Source organism: Hibiscus syriacus, unplaced genomic scaffold (genome assembly GCF_006381635.1).
Source record: "Hibiscus syriacus cultivar Baekdansim isolate YM2019G1 unplaced genomic scaffold, ASM638163v2 tig00117005_pilon, whole genome shotgun sequence".
Classification (NCBI taxonomy): domain Eukaryota; kingdom Viridiplantae; phylum Streptophyta; class Magnoliopsida; order Malvales; family Malvaceae; genus Hibiscus; species Hibiscus syriacus.
In genome coordinates this window covers 2,355,149-2,381,834 of record NW_024063519.1, presented here as the reverse complement: position 1 = coordinate 2,381,834, position 26,686 = coordinate 2,355,149, and the positions used below count along the sequence as shown (strand labels likewise).

The 26,686-nt window shown below is 32.1% G+C and overlaps 1 protein-coding gene and 2 pseudogenes across 1 annotated transcript; 2 read left to right on the top strand and 1 right to left on the bottom strand.

Annotated features, from left to right (window-relative positions):
- Positions 1 to 60: 60 nt before the first annotated feature.
- LOC120195060 lies at positions 61 to 2,890 on the top strand (annotated as a pseudogene).
- Positions 2,891 to 8,542: 5,652 nt separating this feature from the next.
- Positions 8,543 to 26,538, top strand: LOC120195136 (ethylene-responsive transcription factor RAP2-4-like). Its single transcript, XM_039197237.1, has 2 exons — positions 8,543 to 10,145; positions 26,506 to 26,538. The coding sequence occupies exon 1, from the start codon at positions 9,118 to 9,120 to the stop codon at positions 10,120 to 10,122; it is 1,005 nt and encodes a 334-aa protein (XP_039053168.1). The 5' UTR covers positions 8,543 to 9,117; the 3' UTR covers positions 10,123 to 10,145; positions 26,506 to 26,538.
- LOC120195134 lies at positions 12,179 to 16,108 on the bottom strand (annotated as a pseudogene).
- Positions 26,539 to 26,686: the final 148 nt, after the last annotated feature.

Sequence of the window (26,686 nt, the reverse complement as noted above, 5' to 3'; positions counted from 1 at the left end):
CTTGAAGACGGTTTTGAAGCAGTAAGCTATTTTTTTTTATAAAAAAAACCTTTAACGATTATGCCTGATTCTCAAGATTTAGATTCTAGAATCTGTAATTAAGTTTTATATATATAATTGAGTTTTTTTTGGAAAACATAGTAAGTCGAAAACTGTTGCGGAATACAGCTATCGGATAGAGTAAAATCGTAACTCATAATTTGATAAAATAAAAATAAAGAAGACACAAATTTTACGTGGAAAACACCTAAATAATATATGGTAAAAACCACGGACAAAGATAGAAGAATTTCACTATGAGACAAAAGGAATTACAACTTCTCTCAATCTAACAAGGAGAAAACAATAACAATTCTCTCTTGATAAAAAAGAGAAAACAACTTTCAAGAAAACTCTCTAAATTCTCTAGTATTAGGAGAAAACTAGAATGATTTGGGATGATTTTGAAGCTAAATGGGTTAGGGTATTTATAGTTGAAGCTTAAAGACTAATCTTGTAACTACCTTAAAATATAGGGACTAAATTTGGTTATTATCCTTTGCTAATTTTCAACAATTGCGGCCAACTTTGAACAATTTAGCCGCCCATGTTGCCAATATTTTTTACTTAAATCAGCCGCCTATGTTGCCAATATTTTTTACTTTCAACAATCTGTCACTTATTTGATTGGAACAATCATATCTTCACACCATTCTTTATACCTTTTACCTTTATGTTGCTTACATTTTTAACAGGCCATAAGAGGATCGACACCAAGTAAACAATATGAAGGTACAAGGTAAAAAAAATGGTGTGAAGATATGATTGTTACAATCAAATCTTCAAGTGAGAGATTGTTGAAAGTAAAAAATATTATCAACATGGGCGACTGTTTTAAGTCAAAAATATTGGCAACATGGGCGGCTAAATTGTTCAAAGTTGGCAGCAATTGTTGAAAATTAGCAAGGGATAATTATCAAATTTAGTCCATATATTTTAGGGTATTTATAAGATTAGCCCTTAAGCTTCAACTATAAATATCCTAACTCATTTAGCTTATATTACGGATAGCTGCCACTATTTCACTATCGTGAATAGTTCTCTGGAACCTTCAAAAAATGGGTAATACCTTCTTACTTTCTTATGGTGGAAGATCCACCTTTTGGTGGTAACTACAAAGACAATAAGTAGATATTACACACTCAAATCTAACTCTTGATACCAATTGTTGTGGAATACGACTATCGGATTGAGCAAAATCGCAACTGATAATTTGAGAAAATAAAGATGAAGATAAAGAAGACACAAATTTTACATGGAAAACCCCTAAATATTATAAGATAAAAACCACAGGCAAAGATAGAAGAATTTCACTATGAAAAAATAGGAATTACAACTTCTCTCGATCTAACAAGGAGAAAACAATAACAATTCTCTCGTGATAAAAATGAGAAAACAACTCTCAAGAAAACTCTCTAAATTCTCTAGTATTAGGAGAATGTTAGAATGATTTGGGATGGTTTTGAAGCTAAATGAATTAAGGTATTTATAGTTGAAGTTTAAGAACTAATCTTATAAATATTCTAAAGTATAAAGACTAAATTTGATAATTATCCCTCGTTAATTTTTTAACAATTATTGTCAAATTTGAACAATTTAGCCGTCCATGTTGCCAATATTTTTGACTTTCTACAAAAACTGATACATCAGCCGAGGAAGCTAGAAATGGAAAAGATATACAGGGAATTCCTTGGGAGAGGCTTAATTTCACCAGAGATAAATACCGCCAGACTAGAGTAAGACAGTACAAGAACTATGAGAACCTCTTTGGTTCTCGTGAAGAGATGGAAAAGGTCTGTTTCTGCATTTCTTGCTATATACCTAGAGAGTTTTTTATACACCGTTTTTAAGTTTGACATAAAATACGAACGAGGAAGCTGTCCAATTTTTGCCAGTCTGGTTAGTGAGGACGACCGTGATTGAATTTTACTTTGGCTGATAATTTCGTTCAGAGGGCTTGAGAGTTAAAAAAAACTTTTATATTCTCAGTGGTGCAATGAGAGTTATGGCTGCAAATAACGACACCCAAATCAGAATTTATGATGCTGAAACTTTTGCTAACGTTAACCGCTACACATTCGACTGGTCTGTAAATGTCAGTGTGAACCTTTAAAAGCCTGCTTTTGGTTTCTTTTTGTCATCCTCTTTTAGGTTCTTCTTCCCTAAATGGTCGTATTGCTATTTCTAGAATACCTCTGTAAGTCCAGACAGAAAGTTGCGGTGCTTGGGGATAGCGTGGAATGCCTCATTGTTGATGCTTAATCTGGAAAAGTACGTCACTCTCTTGCTAGTAATTCTGGTAAATTGATTTTAATTAATTCTATGTCTAAATTATTTGGTGTAACAGGTAACTAGCGGCCTAAAAGGTCATTTGGACTATTCATTTGCTTCAGATTGGCATCCTGATGGGCACATTCTGGCAACTGGGAATCAGGACACTAGCTGTAGATTATGGGACATAAGAAACCTGTCAAAATCTCTTGCTATATTGAAGGGGCGAATGGCAGCAATAAGAGGTGTGAAGTTCGCATCAGACGGTCAGTTTCTAGCCAGGGCTGAGCCTGCAGATTTCGTTCATGTTTTCAATACAAAATCCGGGTATGTAAATTGCCAAGAAATTGATATTTTTGGTGAGATAGCTGGAATATCCTTTAGTCCAGATACAGAGGCTCTCTTTGTTGGGGTTACTGATCGCACTTATGGCAGCTTGTTAGAGTTCATCCGCAGACGAGATAACCACTATCTAGATTCCATGTTGTAAAATGCAGAGCCGGTCTTGGATATCATAGGCAAATTATTGTGAATATCTTATAATTAATTAAGGGGTTGTTTTGAAATTGACTGGATAATTGTTTGGTTTAGTATATATCTTCGCGGGCTAGAGCATCAGGTTTAGTTTAAATTGCAGCAGACAACCTTAGTAAAATGTTTCTGTGAAGGTAAAGTTTTGGTTTTGTAAAGCTTTGGCAATCGTGTGCAGCACAATCGTAGTTGTTCTATTAACAGTAAGATCTTATGTTATATAACACATTTAATAAGTGATTATTATATTATTTTATGTTTATTAAAAAAAATATTGATTGTGTAAATGTGTTTGTTATATTTGTCTGTCTATGTTTAATTTTGACTTTATTGTGTGAAGAAGTTTGAAGGTTAATAATAATCCACGAAGACGAATGGAAGTGTGGCTTCAAATTTAAACTTCACTTTTGTCGTGGAATAGGTTAGAACCGAGGACGGCTGCAAGTGTGTTCCAAAGTGCCGTGCTAAAATTTAGTGCCGATATTTTGTCCAAAGTTGATTGCAATTGGGGTCTCAAAACTTGAAAACTGTCCTGAAATTGACTCGTTTCACACTTTATGCACTGTGACGTTCTGATAATTCGAACTTCATAGTTTTACCTTTCCAGGAGGAAAAAAGAAGAAAGGGAAGGAACCCATAGTTGACATTGATAGTCGGCTAAGTTGGCTCGTTGTGTTCTTAGCTTTTTATTTTTAAATTGAAAATAGAAACCGTATGAATAAGGGAGAAACCCCATGAAAGAAAGATTAATGATTCATATAAATCACTTAATGGGAACCCGACGAGTGACTAATAATCCTGTTATACAGCAAAAGGCAGCTATCTCGTTGTGTTGTTAGTATGATTTGGGATAAGACCTTGTGAATGTATCTACGTCTTTGTTGCAGTCTTAGTCGTACTGGATGGTTAAATAACTGAATTTTACTGTTTCAACTACTACCTAGGATCTTTAAATGCATTCTTTTTTGGGTGTTTGGCAAGCACATGTACTGTCCAAGGTTAATGAGCATTTGGGAAATGGTTTCAATCACTGAAATCAAATACCATCCTTAATCCTAAATCAAGACTTGAGGATAGTTGCTCTTTGCGTATACGGTAGCTAATCATTTATTAAATGGGGGAAATACTAAACTATTCAAAACCAGTGTGTTATGCGATAGGAGGAGCCGCTTGATGAAGTGATAAGATTAAGATAATTAAGTCAAAAAAATATTATCTAGAAGCGTGAAATGAGTTTCTGGATTCTAGTATTCGATTGACCTTGAGCGCCGCTGTGTATATGGGCGTGTAGTTTTGAGTTCAACTTTTTTCCCAACATTCTTGTGAAATGCAAAAGATGAAGCACATCCCCTTATTGTCTATTTGTCGTCCTCTCTTCTAATTTGTCTTTCACTTGGTTTAGAAAGAGTGAGCATAAGCTCATGTTATATGAATCAAGTTTGGTTGATTTACATTAAAAATAGACGTGACATGCATGAATTAAGCGACTTCAACTATTGAAGGGATTTATTGTTTTCTCTTGAAATCTAGTGTTCGTATACCACATATATCAGAGTACAATCATTCATTATCAAATGATTTAGAATATATAATACATTATAATTGTAATTCTTATCGAATCGAGAACTCTTATTTTTATAGATTAATGATAAAGGATTGGAATCGGGGGAATTGTTGAAGAATCAACCTCCTCGATTTATCAGTTTACGTTTTCAAATGTCAAAATTCAAATGCACGCTGCTATGAGCGTGGAACAAGCAATTTTTTTAACAAGTTGCACTACTTAAATAAACACATCTTCAAACATGGGCCTCATATTATAACGAAGGACAAAACTTGTGGGACGTAGTTGATGGATTCCTTTTTCATATTTTATTAATGTAATTGTCACTCCTTAAATTTGAAAGGGTGCTCATAACGTGACCTTTTTTTGAGCCTTATAAATTCAAATACTAACTGTTTGCTTAGTCGGAAAAATAATAATATTAAAGACAATAAATTTGGAATAACATAACCATCAATATACCCGTAGTAATTAAAATAAATTTGATTATAGTTGATGTTAGGGTCACGTCTTAAATAAAAAAAAACCATATACTATATTTTTTTAAAATAAATGAAAAAAATTAAACAAAACACAAGTATAAATAATTACTTCAACAATTAACCCTTCAAAGAAATATCCGCAACGGATGAGGAACAGGGTTGGCCTAAACCGGACAGTTGGGTCAACTAACTCAACCAACACTTCAGCCCTGGGTTTCCTAATCCCTCCCCCAATTCCTAATCCAGGATTTGATTTTTCCAATTTCTTCCCTTATAGCAAGATGATATTTTCCCCCAATTCGTACGTTGCAAACACGCTCCACTCTCTGAGGGTGGGTCAAAAATTCCAACACTGCATTGGAGGGCATCCCTCGCACATGACTCGTTCAGCAGTAAACTCAACCATGGTCAATCTAAATTAACCTCGATCAAGTTTGGAAAAAAACAGTTTCAAGACCTTAGAATCTGCCACGCTGGCAATTTCCCATTTGCTATCGTTTTTAAAACGAGTACTCTTTCCCCCATACTGATGACGTCGAGTAGACGGTAGTAACTGTTGGATATGAAGATGGTGACGTCTTTGCTTTAATTTCTCAATCGGACAGTTATCATTTCCTTTGGCATCACATTCTTGCAGAGTTTCATAATTTACATACACCACACAAATTGGTTTAGTTAGCTTCCAAATTAAGATATTATTATTATAGGATTAAAGATAAAGAAAGTGGAAGCGTAGTTGGCGTTGATTTTTGTGGGTATAAAATTAAATGATACTAATATAATGCATGGAGGCTCCACTCCCTGCCATTTTCTTTCAAGCTCGTTCACTTTCTATCCAATTTCATCTCCATAACTCCTAAACAAGACTTCATTCTCTTATTTCTTAATTATTTTAATTTCACGCAAGCTTTGAAGGTAACGATAAAAAATATGATATTATCAAATAGAGAATTTAGGATTAAATTCTAAAGAGTTTTTTTTAAAGAAGTAATCACGATTTTTAAACATAAGTTATAAAACAAAAAAACTTTTATAGACAAATTATTACAATTAACTAGTAAAAGGACTTATGAAATATTGAGTGCATATTTAGCAATGAATTTGAATTTTCAAATAATATAAATTTAATTTCACGTTATTAAAAGAAATTTCAAATATTGTTGTTAACTGTTATATTGATATATGTTCAATCAAAGCTAAAAAAATGTACACACACGGCATTATTGTCGAACTCAATGTAATTCGTACATATTATCATTTTAACCCATATATGGCCACATTTTAAATAAAATTTAAATATTTTTACATTTTTTATATTTTTATTTTATTTAACTTTGAATAGAATTTGTTCGACCCTCCTATCATGTTAATAAAGGCATATTTTGTTAAAGTTATCTTCTGAAAAGTACGATCAACAAACACATTTGTACAAAATAATATTTTTTTCTTAAATAAATTTCTTTAATTTTTATTTCTATAAATAGTTATTAGATTGATATCCATATAATTACCGATAATAAAAAAATAAAGTTTGGATGTAATGATAAAATGATTTGTATTTAAATATAAATTCAAATTTAGAGTAACAAATGTTAGAGTAAAGTACCAAAATAGTTTCACGTTTATGTGATACTATTTTATGAAGTTTTTCGACTATTAAAAGTTATAAAAGTATTTTTTGATTATAACATTTTATTTTGTTGAGTCCCTCAACTATTAAAAGTGGTAAAATGGTCATTTGTCTATTCAAAAGTTTCAAACTTATTCTTTTTTGTTAAAAATTAATAGTCATCTGAGTTTGATGTTAATATGTTGTACGCGATATAATAGTCGTTTGAGATTATAATATCAAATTTTATTATATCATAGTCAACATGTTAATGTTCAACTCAAAATGTCAAAATTTTAACAGAAAATGATGAGTTATAACTTTTAATTATCGAGACTCAATAAAATAACATCATGTAATTGAAATATCACTTTATAATTTTTAATAATCAAGAGATTCAATAAAATGTCATTCATAATAGAGAGACTCAACAAAACTATTTATTAAAAAAACATTTTATATTTTACCCTATGAGCGCGTTTGGTTAACGGAATGTAAGATAACATTTGAGAATAAGATTATCGGAATGTATCATTACCATGAGAATGTTATATTATCATGTTTGGCTTGCTAAGCGGGAATGTAAGATTATAATATCTGATTGGAGGAATATAAGATTACTTGAATTCATATTTTACCAAATTATCCTAGTGATATTTATTTTTTAACAAGTAAAATTTAATATTAAATTACAAAGATTTAAATGAAAATCTATAAAATATTTTAATTATTACACTATCTAAGTTTAAAGAAAAAAATACATTTAACATATAATTAATATAATTAGTATATTAAACTTATAATTTTAAATAATTTTCATAAGTAACATATTAATTTATATAAAATATAATATAATATAAAAAATAATATTATAATCTCGAATGGACACATATATTATTTTTTAATGCATAACATATATTTTTAATAACTCAAAATTAAATATTATTTAAATAATTACATTTTTACAATAATAATATTTTCACCTCATAAAATTATAAAGTAATTAATATATTAAATATTAAAAATATAAAATATTTTTAACTACTCAAATTTATTAATATTTATTAAATTAAACTCTTTGTATATTATTTTATTAAGTTTATAATTTTGAGTAAAGCACGAAGAATAAGAATTGAGAAATATCCATATAAAAAAAATATTTCAGGGGTATTTATGTCAAAAGTGATGAGAATTGTTCAATACCTAAGATTTTGGAAATAATGACATTCTCATTATTTTAATAAAAAATGTTACTGTTGGTAATAAATTATTAATTGGTAATAATATTTTTGTGAACCAAACGTCCCCTAAGTATTATTACAGTAAACATAGTGATTCTACGGTACAATCACTTATTTTAAAACTAAGGAAATATGCGACATAAAATATTAAAAGATAATATTATATTTTAGGTTGCACAGAACCTAAAATATTAATTTTTTCTTACTTTTATATAGTACAAACATTATTCGTGATATTTTAAATTACAACAAAAAATATTATCATTTTCAAAATATTTTAAGTTACAAAAAATATAATCATTTAACTTACACAACTTAAAATAGTATGTTATTTATACCATTTTAAATTAATTTTATAATATTTTAGATTAAGTATTTTTTTTAATTTATGTTAGGTCGCATCCCAGAACACCCTAAATAAACAATACAACTAATAAAAGACAATGTAAATTTCTTTATTTTACAATGATAACTCAAGGTGTGAACGCAAGCCGAATGGTCATCATACTCCGCAGACCATTAATTCCATGACAAATAGCATGGCATCTCACAGTAAGTAAAAGGACACGTGTCACGAATCCAAGTGTAGAGGGACACGCGTCAATACATTAGCGGTTGCAGACAGTGGATTGAATTAGTCAGACGTCCGGAACCAGAGCTCAGTACAATGGAGTGGGGACGTAAAAATAAAAAATAAAACACAAGAGGTTAAAGCTTAAGACAGAGGGTTAATGATGATTAGTAGAAGTGATTAATAGAATTAATTAAGGACCTTAAGTAGTATATAATGTGAAGGGACCTTATGTCGTTCACACCAAAATTTTGTGAGAAAAAAAGGAGAGAAATCTTTGTTTTCTTTGGTGAGATCTAAACACTTTTAAGTGTTCTGGTTTTGTTATTTGAAAATCGTTCCCCCTTTCTTCCATTACACCCCGCTTCTCTGAATCCCTTTCTGTTAATCATCTGTTCTTTGAATCATAATCTGATTTTTTGGTTTGTTTTTTTTCCCACTACTAAACACAGGGTAAAAGGCAAACTTGGATAAGGATTTCTTTAAAAGCCAGGTGATTTCAGAATCGAGATCCAGTTTTTTGTATGATCCTTTATCGTTTTAGACTGAATTTTAAGAATTTCCTTTTTTTTTTCTGTAGATAAATCAGCTAAGAGGGCAATTTTTTGATCCCTCATAGTTGAATTCTTTTACTTGGATTTTAAAGGGTTTTGTCTATTTTTAAAAAAGAAAAATCTTTTTTAATCCTTTCTGGGTTCAGGACCTGTTCTTCAAATTTTGGTAAGAAACAGGTTACCTTTCTTCTTCCTTAGTAGTCTTCATTTTCCTAGTTTGAAATCCAGTTTAGTTTCTGGGTAGCGGCAGCTGCAATGGATTCCTTTCGTAGCGGCGGAGGACTAATGGAAGCACTTGAACCTTTTATGAAAAGTGTTTCCCCTCCTTCCCCTTCCTCTTGTCTTCCTTCTACTTCTTATCTTTCTTTCTATTCTTCCCAAACACAGCCCAATTTCTACACAGATGGCTGTTGTTATTCCACACCGATGGACTCCTTTTCAGGTCTCCAGCAGTACCAGCAACCTCAATCTGATTCAACAATTGGGTTGAATAGCTTGTCACAAGCTCAGATCCATCAGATCCAGGTCCAATTGCACCTCCAGAGCAGTCAACAAAGCTACCCTAACCAGATTCCCCGACCCAACAACACCAGCAGCAAGAGCAACCAGATGGTTAGCTTTCTTAGCCCCAAACCTGTTCCAATGAAGCAGATGGGCACGCAAGCAAAGCCCAAGCTTTACAGAGGAGTTAGGCAACGTCACTGGGGAAAATGGGTCGCAGAGATCCGGTTACCTAGGAACCGGTCACGTCTTTGGTTAGGCACTTTCGACACAGCCGAGGAAGCAGCCTTGGCTTACGATAAAGCAGCCTATAAACTAAGAGGTGACTTCGTGAGACTCAACTTCCCTAACCTTCGCCACCATGGTTCCCACGTTGAAGGTGATTTCGGTGAATACAAGCCTTTGCCTTCTTCTGTTTATGCTAAGCTTCAAGCAATTTGTGAAAGCTTGGAACAAAACCCAAAGCAAGGAAACAGGAAGAAATCATCCAAGGTGACGGCTGAGAACAAAAGCAAGAACAACCAAGTCAACTTGGCAGAGTCGGAGCCCGAGGATAAGACTGTGAAGGGGGACAACTCATCTTTGTCTGCGGTTCAATCCGAAAGCAGCGAAGATTCGGGAGTATCTTCACCTTTATCAGATATTACGTTCGCTGATTTTGACGAACAGCCATGGCCAGAAGTTGCTTGTCCTTCTGAAACATTCATGTTGTCGAAATACCCTTCGGAGATTGACTGGGAGTCCATCCTAAAAGCCTAAAAAGGAAAAACCTAGGTTTCGTTTTATCAAAGTATCGCTAGGAGTTTCTTTCCATGTAATTAGTTTTTGATTGTAAAAGCCAACTGCAACGGTGTTTTTGGGAGTTGCAGTGGCATGTATTTAGCTCATTTTATGAGTGTGTTTAGTATTAATTGTGTGCCAGTGTAAGCCTTGTTCAGCTCGTTTTATCCTGCTGAGCATGTCACTGTTTATAATCAATTAAGGTTAGTGTCTGTTTTCTTTCATATATGTTCCCTTCACATGAAAGAACCATTGAAATGTATGATGATAAAAACAGGACAAATGAAATGAACCATTGAAAGGTGTTTTAGTCCCAAAATTGGGTCTCTCGGTTCACGAGCTTCGTTACAAGAGTTTCTTTAGTATCCTAAAATCTGCTCCATATCAATTCGAAAAAAATGAAGACGAGCGTTAAAGTACAAAATTGATGTCTTCTTTTACGCAAATTATGGTGAAACTTGTACCCACGGCGTAAGTAAAATCTACCGGTTCTCGTCTTTTTTTTTTTTTTTTTTTAACTTTGTTCGAAGAATCTGTCAATTACTTGAGATTTAGTGATGTCTTACACAACACTGTGGCTTTGTTTGAAGTAACGCGTTTCCTTTCCCAACTCATGGTCATGGTTATAGTGATGGTGGCACGCGTGATTCTTTTGTCATAATCACGCATCTCACTCACCCGCTCGTTACTTTTGCAGATTATTATTATTTGCAAAGCAAAAAAGCTTTAGCATCTCTAGAATCGATATTTTTTTCAAAGTCTCGAGTTCTTCCTGTTAATTGTAATCAATATTTAATTTTTGAGTTTGAACTAAAATTTTGCATTCAGAAAAGTAGAATGAATCAATGAGTTAAAATAGCCTTCAAAATATTAAATTTTATTTTTATTGAATGAAAGTGTAGTGTGCTATTTTATATGTTCATTTTTTCCTTCTTTTTATTTAATTCAGTTTTCATTGAGTTCTAAGTTCCTTTTCACATCTTAATAGATAATTTAGCCGGAAATAAATAAATAAATTTTCTTTTTTAACAATTATTGCTTAGCGGAATAGATAGGAGACTCTTGTATAGGTGAATCCACAACTTAAAGAGAAAGGGAGATGTTAACTAATGACTTTTAACCACCTATTGTAACATTATTGACAACAAATTAAATCTTATATTAACATCAACGAGCATGTTCATAAAACATGTATAAATGTTTTGGATTCACTTATAGCTATATAAATTTAATTTAAAATTTATTAAACTCGATTTTATTTAAAGTATTAAATTAAATTAAAAATTAGAGAAATAAATTTTAGTTAGACTAATTTAAAGTTCTCTACTCATTCGATCAAATATGTATCCTAATATAATTGTGATTGTGGGTCAACTTACGTTAAAATAACTTCTGAGCTGGATTGACATGTTTTAAGATCTGAATTGGTATTTTTTTTCCTTTAATTATTTTTTATTATAAATCTATTCAAAAAATCTCAATTATTTTGACAATGAATCTTCATACTCCTTCCATATATGATGTTTGAATTAAATTTTTTAATCACTGCTTGATTCATAATCTCCATTTAATTCTTTATCAAATGAAGGCAATGCATAGAGCACAAAGCCTCGAACGATTTGTTTTACTATTTAAAGTTTGTCCCATCTCACGCATTCCGCAAAAGGATTGACACATTACTGACTTTTCAGAATATAATTAACTTTTCTACCATTTTTAGGTTGATGCCATAATCATTACTCGAAATAAAACTTAATTAATATAAAAATTATATTTGATATATTATTAATAAAAATAATATTAAAATTATGATAAACATATTTAAAAATTCAATAATAAAAAATTACACATGCTATAATTTTAATACTTGTTTGTTGAATTATTTTCTGTTGAGATTATATCAAATAATAATATTTAATAAATGAGCCATCTTTCAAATTAACTATAAAAATGAATGAATTCAACTAGAGAGTAAAAGAGAATTGTGTGAACAAAATTTGAATCGCTAATAAGTGAACAGGGCAAGGTTTTCTGCATTTCGAGCTAATAGCTGCATCAATCATCAACTGATTTTACTTATGACCATATCTTCCTTTTCATTGCTCTGTGACCATGGTATATACATGAGTCTATTATTCCCGCAACTGAGAAAAAACCTGGGGTACCATATATTATGTGTTGGATTAGAAGATACATAATCAACAGTGAAGTGCAAAAGGACCGTTACCTCCAACTATGGCACAAACATTTGTTAGGAAGTGCAAGAATGAGACATGGTGGTCTGAGAAAGTCACGTTCAAAACAAAGGTGAAATATAAGCTCACAAGATTACCAGGACTCGGAATTGAAACAACTTGAGAAAGAAAGGCTTTTCCCTTGTACATATAAGAGAAACCAACCTTGATTGGATAAAGGTCATAAGTGAAGAAAACTCCTGTGGCGGTCTCGAGAAAGCCTATATCTGCACCCTTGTAATGCTCTGTTACAGAAAACTGTAATGGAAAATCTCTCATGCATTAATCATCTAAACTAAATAAAAGAATAGGTCAAGTCAAAGCTTTTGCAAGTTCTAGCCATACCTGATACGATTCGATAGTGTGTCTGCTAACATCTGAATATATGGTAGGTACAACCTACAAGATAGAAAATATTGAAAATACCTCAAACTAAAAGACCCTTTTCTTATTTAAAGCTCGCTCAGAATTCAGAAACAAGATATGCCATATGCATCAAAGACAAAAAAGAAAAAATCCATGAATCCATTGAAGAGGTCACAAAATTAGTAATAATTCTTGCTCCTCAATCTAATTAAATGCATCATTCTCTCTTGCTTTCTAGGAGAAGACTTAAGACATGAAAGTTTAGCTTTTATTTGGAAAAAAAAAAAAAACAAAATTCAGCCAGGCAAAATATAAAATCTAGATAGGTTCTCATTTTTTTCTCTATGGATCTGTAATCTGTTTGCTAGTGTCAGTAGCATTTCAAAATGGAAATGGTTCTTCAATAAATTTGATAACATGCACTAACAGACTAAAGGAATAAAAAAATGTCCTCATAGTCAAATAGCCTAGATCCAAAGGTAATGTCCTGGCTTTAATTACGAGATAGATGTGATAGCTGATATAAATGGGAGATATAAATTATAAGAAATCAAACCTTCATGAAGTACTGGTACGTCCCAATCGGTTCTTTTTGGAAATTTAGAAGGAAAGAATATGAACAATGCAAATTATAAAAATATTTAGCAACATCCAGCTGTTGTGCAAGGCCAAAGTTAAACAGTTAAGCGTTAGCAAGTACCCATCAAGAGGTTCATCACACCAGGGAAAGAATCTCCAAAAGCCAATCTATTGATCTTGTGACTTAACTGTATCAAATGTTCATGAAGCAAGATTAGATTATATAATCTTTTTTCATACAAGGCATGCTGGCATACACAAAAAATGAAAATGATAGGGTTACTTTTTACATTAAAACTGTCTTTTTGAAACGTTTTCCAATCATGTTTGTGAATATTTGATTCCTCAAAGCTTTTCCCTGGTGTAAAATGAAAATTCCCACCCACCTTATTAACTTCTAAAGAGACGTATGTTACACCCTTCACCCTCTTCATCCTTAATCTTCTGAAGAAAACCTTCTCTCTTGCACTGAACAACAAAAAACAATAAAGTATAAATCAAGACATAAACCAGAGCATCACATTAAGTCATGTAGCTCAGTTGGTAAAAGAAAAACACTAGGGGTAAACAGACAATTTTTAGATGAGCTAACCAGAAAGCAATAACTACTACTACTACTACACTTGGAAAAGCATACACAGTTGCCTGCTAGGATATTGGTTAAGGCAAATTGCAAACCTGCTTATATTTTGCCGGTATCAACAATCAACAGCTAAAAACTTTTAATTACTAAAAAAAAACCTATTGGAAGTCGTTCTCATATAAGATAATATATAAAGATTTATCTTTAAGATAACTGAAAAATAAAAGGAATCAAGCCCTTTAATGCGCTGAGAAGCTATGTTACTAGGATTTGGGTGCGGGTATCAGATGTATGTGTCAATCACGGACATGTTCAATTTTTCAAAGTTTTCCATTTATTTGGATGATCTTCGAAGGAACATATCTCCGTAACCATGTCTACATGTGCAGAGTCCCATGTTAACTACCTAATTTTAGAGAAACAATTCCCCCTGCCTTCTTGGCTGTCAACATGGAGGCTCTCAGGGAGCTGGATCTGGAATCGGGTCAATACTATATAGGCATTATCAGGCGGTGAAAAGAGGTTTTAATGTATGCTATGTAGCTTGCCAAAACAAAAAATGAAGCATGAGCGTGATTTTCAATATTAAATATAATAAAGGACAAATCAATATTTCATATTATGGCTATGCGTGCCTCATTCTAATTGAAGTTTCCTGAAAAAGGATAGAGTTAAGTTTTGATGCAGACTGACCTGATCAATCATATCTGGATTTGGCAAAGCCCGACCTTTGTTTCTGTATGCATCACGAACATCCTCACAGGAGTTGCAACTTGCAACATTGATCATCAGCCTTCGAGATGGAAATGAAAAGAATGTTAAGGCACGAAAAACAAATATACCTGAGCAAAAATATAATACTTCTTATAACTGGACTGGTTTCAATGATTATTCGTCATCTAATTACTGACCTCATCAGTTGCCTTCAGTCCAGAACAAGCAACAACCAAAACGAAAGATATTAAGGAAATAGCCCAAAGAAAAGAAAGTTTTATATTATATTTACGCAAATCACAAGAGAACAAAGATTATTAGACTTGTCCCAAAAAAAAAACAATGATTATTAGGATTAACAGGATAAGGTACTAGAATCTATAAAAACAAAGTCAGATATCTATTCTGGACACCCGGTAGACTGGATTCTATTACAGTGAGCTAGCGGATGGAAACCTGATAGATAAGTCATACCTCTTCTGCACCATAACATGAACCGCGGTACGTCTCATTGTGCTCGAACCTGACACAATGCCTCTGTAAAGGCTTCTCAATCTGTGCGGGACAAAAAAAATTTAGGAGCAGAAGAGGAACTAAGAAATCAACTTCAAGCAATGTTATCATACAGCTAACCGTCAGAATACCAATCCCATCTGGTCTCACTTCTATGACATTGCCATGTGCATCTAACCTTTTCTTTACTATGTCATGTTTCTGCAAGTTAGATAAAAACAAATGGAATTGTGACTTTTAGCAGCAACACCACATGTACTGATGTACATGTATGAGACCTTGCAATACATACAACATCAAGGTGTTGCTCTCCGCTTATGTCCATTGATTGCATCAAGTTTGAGAATTGAGCATGCAACAGCAGGAAATGTGACATCAAACTGCACTTTCAAATCCAAAAGGAACATTAAGAAGTTAGAGGACCCATATCGCCGTATTATGAATAAAACTGAAAAAGAATCATTATAAATATGTGTAATGAAATAGTTATATTCAATTTTGATAACGCAGAATATCTGGATTAACATACAACAATGAAATAATAATTCGAAATGAAACATGGACGCAGAAGAATCTTAAGAAAATTTGAAGTTAAAATTACATTGATGCGTAGAGTTTCCGCTCTTGAAGAGTCAACCACAAGCCTTGTTTCAATCGCAGGGTGCACCTATAATCCTAGAACCAATACCGCAAAAATGAGAAGATTTATTTTTTCCCGATCGAAGAAAGAAAAGAATGTTGACGGAAACATATCAACTAACTCAGATCATCAACAAGACCAAATTTATTCAAATTGAATAAGAAGAACAGATCGAAATAAGTGTGAAGAGAAAAGAAACTTACGGAGCTCGGAGAAGAAGAGCAATACCATAACAATGGAGGATACGATAGTGATAACACCACCGGAGAGTGATACACTGTAGAAATCCTCATTTTTCTTTGGGTACGCACCTTACTTCTTTAACTTATGCATCATTCTATAATTTTCTTTACATCACTTTTCTAACTGATTTATAAAACGTTTCGTTTTCCTCTTAGCATAAATTCAAATACAAAAAATGTGTAAAATTTGTTAATAAACTTAAAATAATATTATAAATATTCAAGAGATCCCAAACTTAGACCGTGGAAAGAGAAAAATAATGCACCAAATTCTCATCGATAAGCAAAAGATCTTGCGACATATGATTTTAAATACCAAAAACAAACATTTGAATAAATGAAGATGGAAGTGGCATCCACACTAACAAACTTCACAAGCGAATTAGCCACAGTATTACTCTCCCTCAACACATGGTTGAAGACGACTTTTGATAGCATGGAGGCTCAGAAAGAGATCCCAATTACCAAACTTCGCAAGCTGGGAATCATAGGGCCGATGTTCACGAAGGAGTTGACAAGAAGTAACGAATCCGTCTCTATCTCTAAAACCTAGAAGTTCCGATCAATGTACTAGTTTACAACGAACAAAACTGCTTCACTCTCCAATCTCCATCCAGAAAGGTTGGGCATGACCTTGGAATGACTTGCATGCTGCTGCAACAAATCGACGTAGTCATGAGCATGTTGGGACCGTCGGCGCACCACACGAAAACACGGTTCTAATCGTAAGCCTCCACGAAAACACGTCTCGGCCTCTATTTAATTCTCTCGATTGAGAGTAAAATTTTATTTTCCCAAAAACAGTTTTGAGAAAGACAGATGAAGTAAAAAACGGTTGTTAGACCTTACCTCCTTGAATATATCAATTACCCTAACATCTTAGGATTTTTAAAGTTGTTTCGAATTAATAAATAAAATATTATTTAATTAATTCAAATTAAAAAAACATTAAAGACTTATAATCAGAATTACAATATTTAATGTTTATTTAAAAACTTATTTAATTATTCCGAATTATATATATCAATTAAAAGAGTTGTAATCTAAATTACATTCTTTTAATGCTTACTTACTATATTCAGGATAATTAAATTCAAATTGATCGGAATTAATAAATAAAATATTATTTAATTAATTCAAATTAAATATAGATTAAAGACTTATAATAAGAATTATAATATTTAATGTTTATTTAAAAACTTATTTAATTATTTCGAATTATATATATCAATTAAAAGAGTTGTAATCTAAATTACATTCTTTTAATGCTTACTTACTATATTCGGGATAATTAAATTCATATGTATATCAAATATACATATCTTAACTCTAGATATATTTTAGTAACGTACAACAAATTGTACATCTTTGCTCATTTCAATCCTAGGGTGTGACCCTGTATGTTCTTGTAACGTTAGTAGTAATTATTAGAACAATTCTAATATAATATACAATGAGTGACATCTAGCAATATATCATTGTCACCTAAGTTACAAGAAATTATGATTCGACATATCATCTTCGTGATTAACTCTTTAGTGTATTATATCCTTTTTCATTTATATCTAGAATAGGCACAAGTCTTAAAATAGTCACACTTGTATAGTCCATCTATTGTTTCTTGATATCTAGAGTAGACTATAATTAACGAATAATTTGTGATATCACATATCAACTTATTCGAGCATGGCCATGCATTTCTAGTCCACTCAATCAAGCGGCCTGTGATATGTTTCCTATTATGTAGGCATGACAAATCCTATCTTAACCATATACACTTCACTACATATACCGAGATATATTCAATAACAGTCTTTATAGTGCAACCAGTTACGGAGCATGTTTAACTGTATCAAAACATACAACAATATATGTTGAGATGACATTGATCTCAAGTTGAGGATCATACATATAGTCATCACCATGAGCAATGTTATGACCGTTACATAATAATCAAGACATATGCTCATGATGGGTCAATCCAATATATTGTTCTCTAACAATATAATCATGTATCAATTCTGGCATCTTTATGTCAATGACAACTCATTGTCATCAATCAATAACATGTTAGTCTTAAACGTATTATTATTGTCATTGCCCATAATAATATTTGACTATTGATCTTTTAATAATGTTATTATATGGACTTTATTATATTTCAGTTTATGTTAAACACAAACATATAATTGAAAATAATATTGGGCAATGCCTTTGTTCAATAAAATCGGTAAATAAATGTATTATTACAATCATCATATGATTGGTTTTGGGCCTACTCTAACAGAGCAACCATGGATGTATTGACAGTGGAGCAAGTGGATAAGTTCACCCCTTCTAAATTTTTAGAAGTTTACTCTGACCTGATATCAAATTCTGCATCCGTTCCTGTGAGCAACAGTCACGACCTCAAAGGAACGGCTACCTGAGACATCTAGCGTCGGTGTTAACCTTGATCGAGGAAGAGTTTAGACATCTTCAATGATATTCGACATCAAAATGTTTTTTTTTTTGTTAACGAATAAAGCACTGTGATCCGTGTTATAATATAATGCGATAATGGAAAATAGAAATGATCAAGACAGATTCAGACCAAAAGTGACAATATTCTCGTGACAGCGCTACGAAGGTTGGGTTAAAATAAACACGGATGGAGCCGTTGCATGTATTGGCGAAGATGCAGCCGTGGGCGGTGTTTTCAGGGATGAAGGGCGTTGGCTGTTTGGGATCTCCAAGAGCTTAGGGAAATGCTCGGTATTACTTTCGGAGCTTTGGGCACTCCATGAAACACTCAAGCATAACACTATACATAATTAATAGAGTGTAGAAGTATAATATTATACATATTTAATAGGTACGTTCGGGCTTTGGTGGTTCGTTTTCATATACCCCCTATTTTCCTCTCTTTTATATTTATTTTCCAAATAAATTGTATCAAACCAAATTTAAGTCACAGAGATTTATCATTGCATTGTTTTATAAAATGATTAACCCTTTCAAATTAATCTACGAAATCAATTGCCATAGAACATAGCAAGCCGAATTCCATAAATACCATGCATGTCATGCAAATAATAATAAGACAAAATTTATCCTCTTGTAAAAGATTAAATAATAAATCATGAAAACAAAAAGTTGCTTCACATGATAAATGTAACATTTTATATTTGACCTGAAAATTGAAGAGGACAAGAGATATTATATTTGAATATATAGCAATCTTACTTTAGAAATAAACCTTTTTTTTTAGTTTTGTTTTTATAAATAAACTTATAGAAGAAATTATTGTAAAAAGAGAAGAAAAAAAGAACATAGACCGTTGGATATCTTGTAATTCAATTGAACCTAGAGAAGGCTACCAAGACAACTGGGCCGAAATATAATTATATTATTCAAGCCCACCTACCACTACCCTCCACTTCTCCATTATTCATGACCTTATTGAAAGCCCAACAAACTCTAAAACAGATGTAAACAGCTAATTTTAAGAATAAAGGGTAGTTTAATTTTAACCGAAAATCTTATGTTCCATAACATGATTAGTGCCCCCTATACAAGTGTAGAGTAAACATATTCTTAGATTCATATCCCACAAATATATGCAGATTCGGTCAATTAAAAAGGAATACTGATTGGGTATGGAATTTCTCTAGAAAAATTCTTTTCCCGTATTTATATATCTAGTATTAGAAGCTTCTACATTTATTTGTTTATTTATTAAAATATTATATCATCTACATAACAATTTGGCTGCTAAATGATAATTTTATTTGAATGCACAAATAGTCTGCTAATCATAATATAATATTTGAAATGAAAATTTTAAAATAAAATAAAAAACAACGCACCGTATTGAAATATCACATTAAATGGCATTTCAATATGTTATAATATAATTGACCCTACACCTAGACAATAATAAATTATGAGGTAAAATACACGATTGTCCTCGATTATAGAAGGCTACTTTGTTGAATTCTTTAACTACAAGACATTGTTTTGTTAAGACTCATGACTATTAAAAGTTACAAAATAGTCATCACTATTAATATGTTTCAAATCGTCCTTTTACGTTAAATAATTGGAGGTCGTCTGATCTTAACATTCACCTGCTCACTTTAATATGATAAAAAATTGATCTCAAAATAGTTTGATCAGTTGTATTTCGTGGATTGAATTTATGTTTATATTATGTCGTTGAGTCAGTGTTTGAAACATTATGCCGTTGAACTAATGCTGAAAACAACGAAGATGCCAATAGATATAATTAAAATATAATTTTATCATATCACAGTTAGTAAGTTAACTTCTAACTCATATGATCATCAATTTTTTAACCAAAAAAAGATAAATTTAAAACATATGAATAATCGAATGACCATTTTGTAACTTTTAATAATCAAGTGACTTAAATGATCGATGATCATTCAACAAAGTAATATTATATAATTATAATTTACCCTAAATTATCACATATAAAGGTGAAATTGGAATTTGGGTGATAGGAAAGGTGGTTTTTCTGCCCCTGGCCTTGACTGGCAGAAAACTAGGTGGCCAGCATCCCTTTTATGGCCTTTTGTAAAGTTTTACCACGAAGGTAAAAGATTTTATGGCATTTTGTAAAGTTACTTGAAGTTAGAGTATAAAAAATATTAGGGGTGTGATCATTTAATATCAAATTATTGAGAATTATCTTTAATTATATAATGCCTTGTACTTGCTACAAATTATTAAAATACGTTAAAGGATTTTTATATAGTTTTAAAATTTAAAATTTATATTTTTTTATGGAATTGAGTTTATGTATTGTTTTTATTTAAAAATATGGATAATTCTTTTAATTTTGTTTACTTTTATTGGTGATTATTGATATGGTTGTTATAAAAATATATAAAATAACTTTTTAATCTTCTACCTTTATGTATTTGTTTAATCTTTAAAAACTATAAACGTGGATAGTTGAAAAGTTATATTTGTTTAATTAATGATAATATTTTATTTATTTTTTAAAAAAGAACTTGTTAAAAGGAGTAAATATATGGAGAGAGATTATATTTGGGCGGTATTGTGGATGCAGAATGCAATGCTTGCCCCAACCCCACGTCTGAAAACAATAACCCAAAAAACCACCCACGAATTCCACTTCCTAGATTTTAGTGTGAGTTCGAATCCTTTAAAAATGTAATGTAGAAAACAGGTTCCCATTGCCTGTGTTTTTGGCTCATTTTTATACACCACAAAAGGCTGCTCTTCAATCCCAGAACGAATTGATTTATCCACTAAATTAAAACATATATATTTTTATATATTCTTTGGAAAATCATGCTTTTACCCTCACGATATTTGCTACCAATGGCAGGTAAGATTACATGTTTTTAATTGTTGCCCTAATGATGATACCTAATATCACAGGGAAACAAAAAAGATGATCAGATATTGGTAAGATGCTTTTGGTATTGGCTCATAAATTCTTCACTGGATCATCATTAAGTCTTGGGTGCAATCAGCACTAAATAAAGGCTGCGTGAGGGTTAAAAGATCTATAACCCAAAAAGAAGTGGAATCAGTGGATTACTTTTATAAAATACATTCTTAAAGATGACATAACATAATGCAATAATTATGTTTTGAGAGTATTCCCATTCAACCAAGTACATTAAAGTAATACACCAAATCTAGGTTAGTAGTTTGGATTGACCCGAGACCCGTTAATAATGCCCAAAGAACTTAGTAAGATAGTTGGATCAAAATTTAATAGGATTTGGGCTTGGTTTGGGCTCAAGTATTAAGTCATGGGGACAAGATTTTTATGAAATAAGAGGAAAAAAGACCTAAAGTGTGATTTTACCATTTTTAAATCAAGAGCTAAACTTCCTTACTTTATCTGATAATAACGTGAACCACTCCCATTTTACTCACCAATAGGGACGACAATGGATCTTGGACCCGACCCAAATCCATAAATCCATAATTGTTTTATAGGGTATGAATCCTAAAATTTTGGACCCAACAGAACCAAAAATCGGATCTGGACCCTCTTATTAAAGTACGGATCCGAGTCTGGATCTGACACTAAGATACCAAGTCTAGACCCGTTTACTCGTTTATAGAAAAGTCCATTGTTGATTTTATAGGATGTTGATAATTTAAATAGTGATGAAGAGTAGAACTCTAAGGAGGTAGAAGTGTGGTACTCGGCTTGCAACAATAGAATGTTTCTTGATCTACATTTTTAATGTTTGTGTTATCAAAAGACATTTGTGTAATTGTGTTGGAGTTTTTTTTTGAGACTTTAATTTATCGTTTTTTATTATGTTACTAGTCGTATTGAAATTAACCTTTCTTCCATTGGAGATATGTTTTGAAATTAGTCAATAACAATTTTATTACGTTAAAAAATAGATCGAATGGTCATTTATTTAACAGATCTATTGGATCTGAATATGGTTCCCAATTTTTAGACTCATGATCTAGGGCGGATCTGGATCTAATATGTGAAAATGGGTTAGGGTCTAGCTGGATCCAGTCCAGATCCGATCCGTTGCCATCTCTACTCACCAAACACTATTCCTTATTTCATCTTATTTCTCTATTCATCTTCCTATCCTTCAAGTAAAAATTTAGAGGATTCAACATCTAGTTGAGTTTGCCAAAGGCAAGGAAATTATTCTCCAATTCAAGAGTTTCATTTCAAGCCGTATATGTTAAGTTTTAAGCTTTAAACTAAAAATGGGTTTTAGTGAGGGTTATGAAATTTAAGGATTCCTATTTATGTTTGGGGTAGGATGAACTTTAAGAAGTGTTTTTAGACTCTCAATAACCTCATAAATAAGTTAGTAACATCATTTATTTAGGCATTAGTGAAAGAAAATGGAGAAGGGTCCAGAGTAAATGGAAAGAGAAGTTGATCCTTGGGTGAAATTGGGGAGTTTTCTTCAGCTAAATCATTAAGGTAACACTCTTCTAACCTTCTTATACCATTTGTAAGCCATACCATGCACTAGGTAACTTGCATTATCTTTGAAGGTTTAAGAGTATGTTCATGGCAAATCTCAAGTTTTAAGAGTTATTAAATTATATGATGCTTTCTTATGACCCTAAACAACTTAAGTAAGACACTAAAAATGTTTGAGAACCTCCATAGGGCCTTCGAATTAGTTAGGAATCTTTTAAAATGCCCAAATAGGACATTTTCGGGTGTCAGTATTGATACTAAATGACTGAGTATCAATACTATTCATAAGTAAGGCGAAAATCTGAAGAACTTAAAGTAGAAGTATCGACACTCATGCCTAGAGTATCGATACTCTGGGCCTAGTTTTGATACTCCCCATAGGGGTATCGATACTACCTTTTTCTCAAGATCTATTTTAAGCTGTTGGTATCGATACTACTGTGCCAATATTGATACTGATAAGACAATATCGATACTACTTTATGAGCAAAGGTAAGAAACTTTGGGAATTTTAGAATCATGGTTGAGGGACCCAAACCACTTTTTCATCCTTCAATAAGACGTTAAGTGAGAACGATAAAAACAAGTTAAATTTCACTTAGAAACCCTATAACTAAGGGAAAGACTTGCCTTGTGTGATGTTTGGGAAATAAAACGGACACCCGAATCACTCTAGAATAAGGAATGTTTTATAATAAGATTGGCCAACCCTAAGATTATGCACTAGGCACATCTTTGTTAACTAGACGTAGGTACCCCAAGGCTCGACGAAGCAAGTTAGCGAGTGACGCAATCCGATGTAAAATTTTGGATTTCCACCCTAGGTAGGATAGAGAGGTGCTTGAGCTCTGAGATGTAGCCTCTTAGTCACACCTTGATGCCTACCTTTGTACGTATGTGTTAGTTAGCATACTTGTATGATAACAAGTATGAATTAAGTATGTTTAAGTACGTTTTAAGTATGATCATTAGAGGATACATGTAGTTTAGATTGAGTTATTAGTGTGGCACTGAGCTTGTGAACTCAAAGTTCGGAATTTGTTTTTGTGCACAGGTTAAGAGCAGGAGATTGGAGAAGCCTTTATCTAGACCGATTAGCACTAGCCGCCAGCTTTTGAGCATGTCTCGGCTTTTGTATTAGTGGCATGTGTTTTAAATGAGTCGTGTATGTCAGGTCAAGAGTAGGTATTCAATTATTTTGTAAACTTTAATTTCAAACTATTTTGGGGCTCCCGAATTTGTAAATAAAATATTATGAATTTATTATGACAAACTATGAGTTTATTGCAAATGAACACGATATTTTAAAAGAAAAGTTTTGGTTGGGCACTCCGGTGGTCTGTGTGATGTCATAGTCCGATGATCTTTGGGTTGTACTGGATTAAAACATTACAATTAATCTTGATATTTTTTTCTTTTAATTTAAAACTATGGAAAGCGATATACCACCATAAAAAGATGAATTAATTAAGCTAATCATTGACATCAAGTTGGCATAAAAAGACACCACAATGTGTACTATGGGGGAATTTTCTTGTTACACAAAATGTTAATTCGAGATGAAAATAATGATAATAATAATAATAAATATTATTATATTATCGAACGAAACAAAGTAAATAAAACTTAAAGTAGAGGCAAGAAATTGGTTTATTCATATTTAGACATTGAATCGGATAAGTAGAGTAACATAAATCGAAGAAGAATTTTGTTGAGGCATGTATGAAGAGTTTCCTTAAAACAGATTCGTCCTCTCCTATGTGTTTTGAGTAACATTGGACGTCAGTCTCCCAGGATTCAACAACAAACGATCACAACAGTAAGCACAACGTAGTGGTCAGTCGAACACAATCTTGCATTTCTCTATCACCGGAAAGAAAGATTTTGAAAGGAATTTTCTAAGTGATTTTCTAATACAACTTTGTGTATTGTGTCTCAAAGTTGTCTCTCAAAGTTGTGTCTATGATTGTGCCTCAACTAATCTATTTATAGGTGAGGAGATATGAATCAAAGGTTGGGATCTTTTGATGAATAGTTAAAATATTTCGTGAAAAGAATTTGTTGAAAAACTAATAAGTATGATTAAATGGATGCAACTTTAAACTAAAAAAATAAGCACATTAACCAGTGACATGACTTATTATAATAAGTCTATTCACCAAGTGACATAATTTATTATAAATTGCATAAATTTATTCAATTAAACTATTATTTTCTAACACTTCTTTTGTACCTTAAAATGTTTTTCGGCACCTTATTAATCTGGCCCTCCAGTTAGAAAAATACAGCCTAATATTGATTGGGACAATGAAAAAAGGTCTTTGAATCACAGATAAAATAGTAAAAGACTCGATTTTGTGTTTACAAGTGTAGATGCATCCAAGCATACAATAACAACCTTCAACTTTTGAACAAGAGTAATTCATTAGTTGCTAGAATCAGTGGCGGATTCTTTCGAATTTATTTTTATTAATTTTTTATTTTAGTAACGTTTTTCAACTTGAAATTTTATTTGTGATTATGTATTTAAAAAATTTATATTATTAATATATAAATATTTATTCTAAAAAAATAGATGCAGCCACCGATTAGAAGGCGTCTAGTTTTAAAGGATGAAGATGGAGGAGGGTAATAATAGAGCTTTAGTGAGGTGGTGGGGTTAGAGAATAGGGACCAAAGCGTGCTGAGTAGTCAGCCAGACGTGGTGGTGCTGTGGTAGGCTTTAGTGGTTTAGCACTAGGTGCATAATTTTGTGAGCCCCATTGACATGTCTAATCATGGAAAAGGAAATTTTTGGCCCCTCTTTCCTTTTTATTTTGCTTTTGGAACTGCAACGTCTTGTTTCTCATTCTTTGTTTTTTTTTGGTGGGGTGTGGGGGGCAATGTTTTTAGTAACCGAAAGTCATCATATCTCTCGGTTGTGGCAGTTTTTTCAGTTGATTTCCTTTACCCGTTTTTGAATGCCCCTTGCCCAGTTTGTCCTTTCCATTCTGGGTCAATTTGTAGTATTTGCAAGCCGATTATTATTATCTTCTGGCAGATCGAACGGTTGATTTCGAACACCATCTCACTAGATTTCAGAAAGCCTGGCGAAGCCGTGAATATTATGTATTAAAATTATTTCATTTTTTTATAATCATAGTCAAGCACTCAAATTGTCAGCTGATCTGAGGGCTTCATAATCCTTTTTTTGATATGTACTAGTACACGATCAACGACCACATTGGACGTACATAGAATCTATATATTAGCTCATACAATGGTATAAAAATATTTTAAATGAAAAACAAATTTTATCTACTATCTGAAGCAACTTTGAGCAGATCTCCCTCTCTTTTTGTTCCAAAATCACTCCTCTTAGTAGATGCGCAATTTATAATATCTTTAAACCATGTTGGTACAACTTGCAAGCTGATATCGTCATCCAACTTTCCAGCCCATGCACTTCAGCCGATATTGTCTATGACTTCTTAACATGTGGTTAGGACTTAGGATATATGCCCACTCATGCCATATTTTTCTCTGAACAATCAATCTTATATTTATCTGCTTATGTTATTGGTTTATTTTATTTAATATATTTTTTTTGGAGGACTTCTCCGTATAAATGATGAGCTTTGACAATTAATATATAACAATTAAATTAGAGTCCTTGTCAAGTTGAAAATACCAAATCTTGGTTGATTTTCTCTACACTCCCCTACGTCGGCTTAGACT

Bases quoted from the DNA above. Each gene is read 5' to 3' on its own strand.
- LOC120195136 (XM_039197237.1), top strand. From the start codon at position 9,118: ATGGATTCCTTTCGTAGCGGCGGAGGACTAATGGAAGCACTTGAACCT.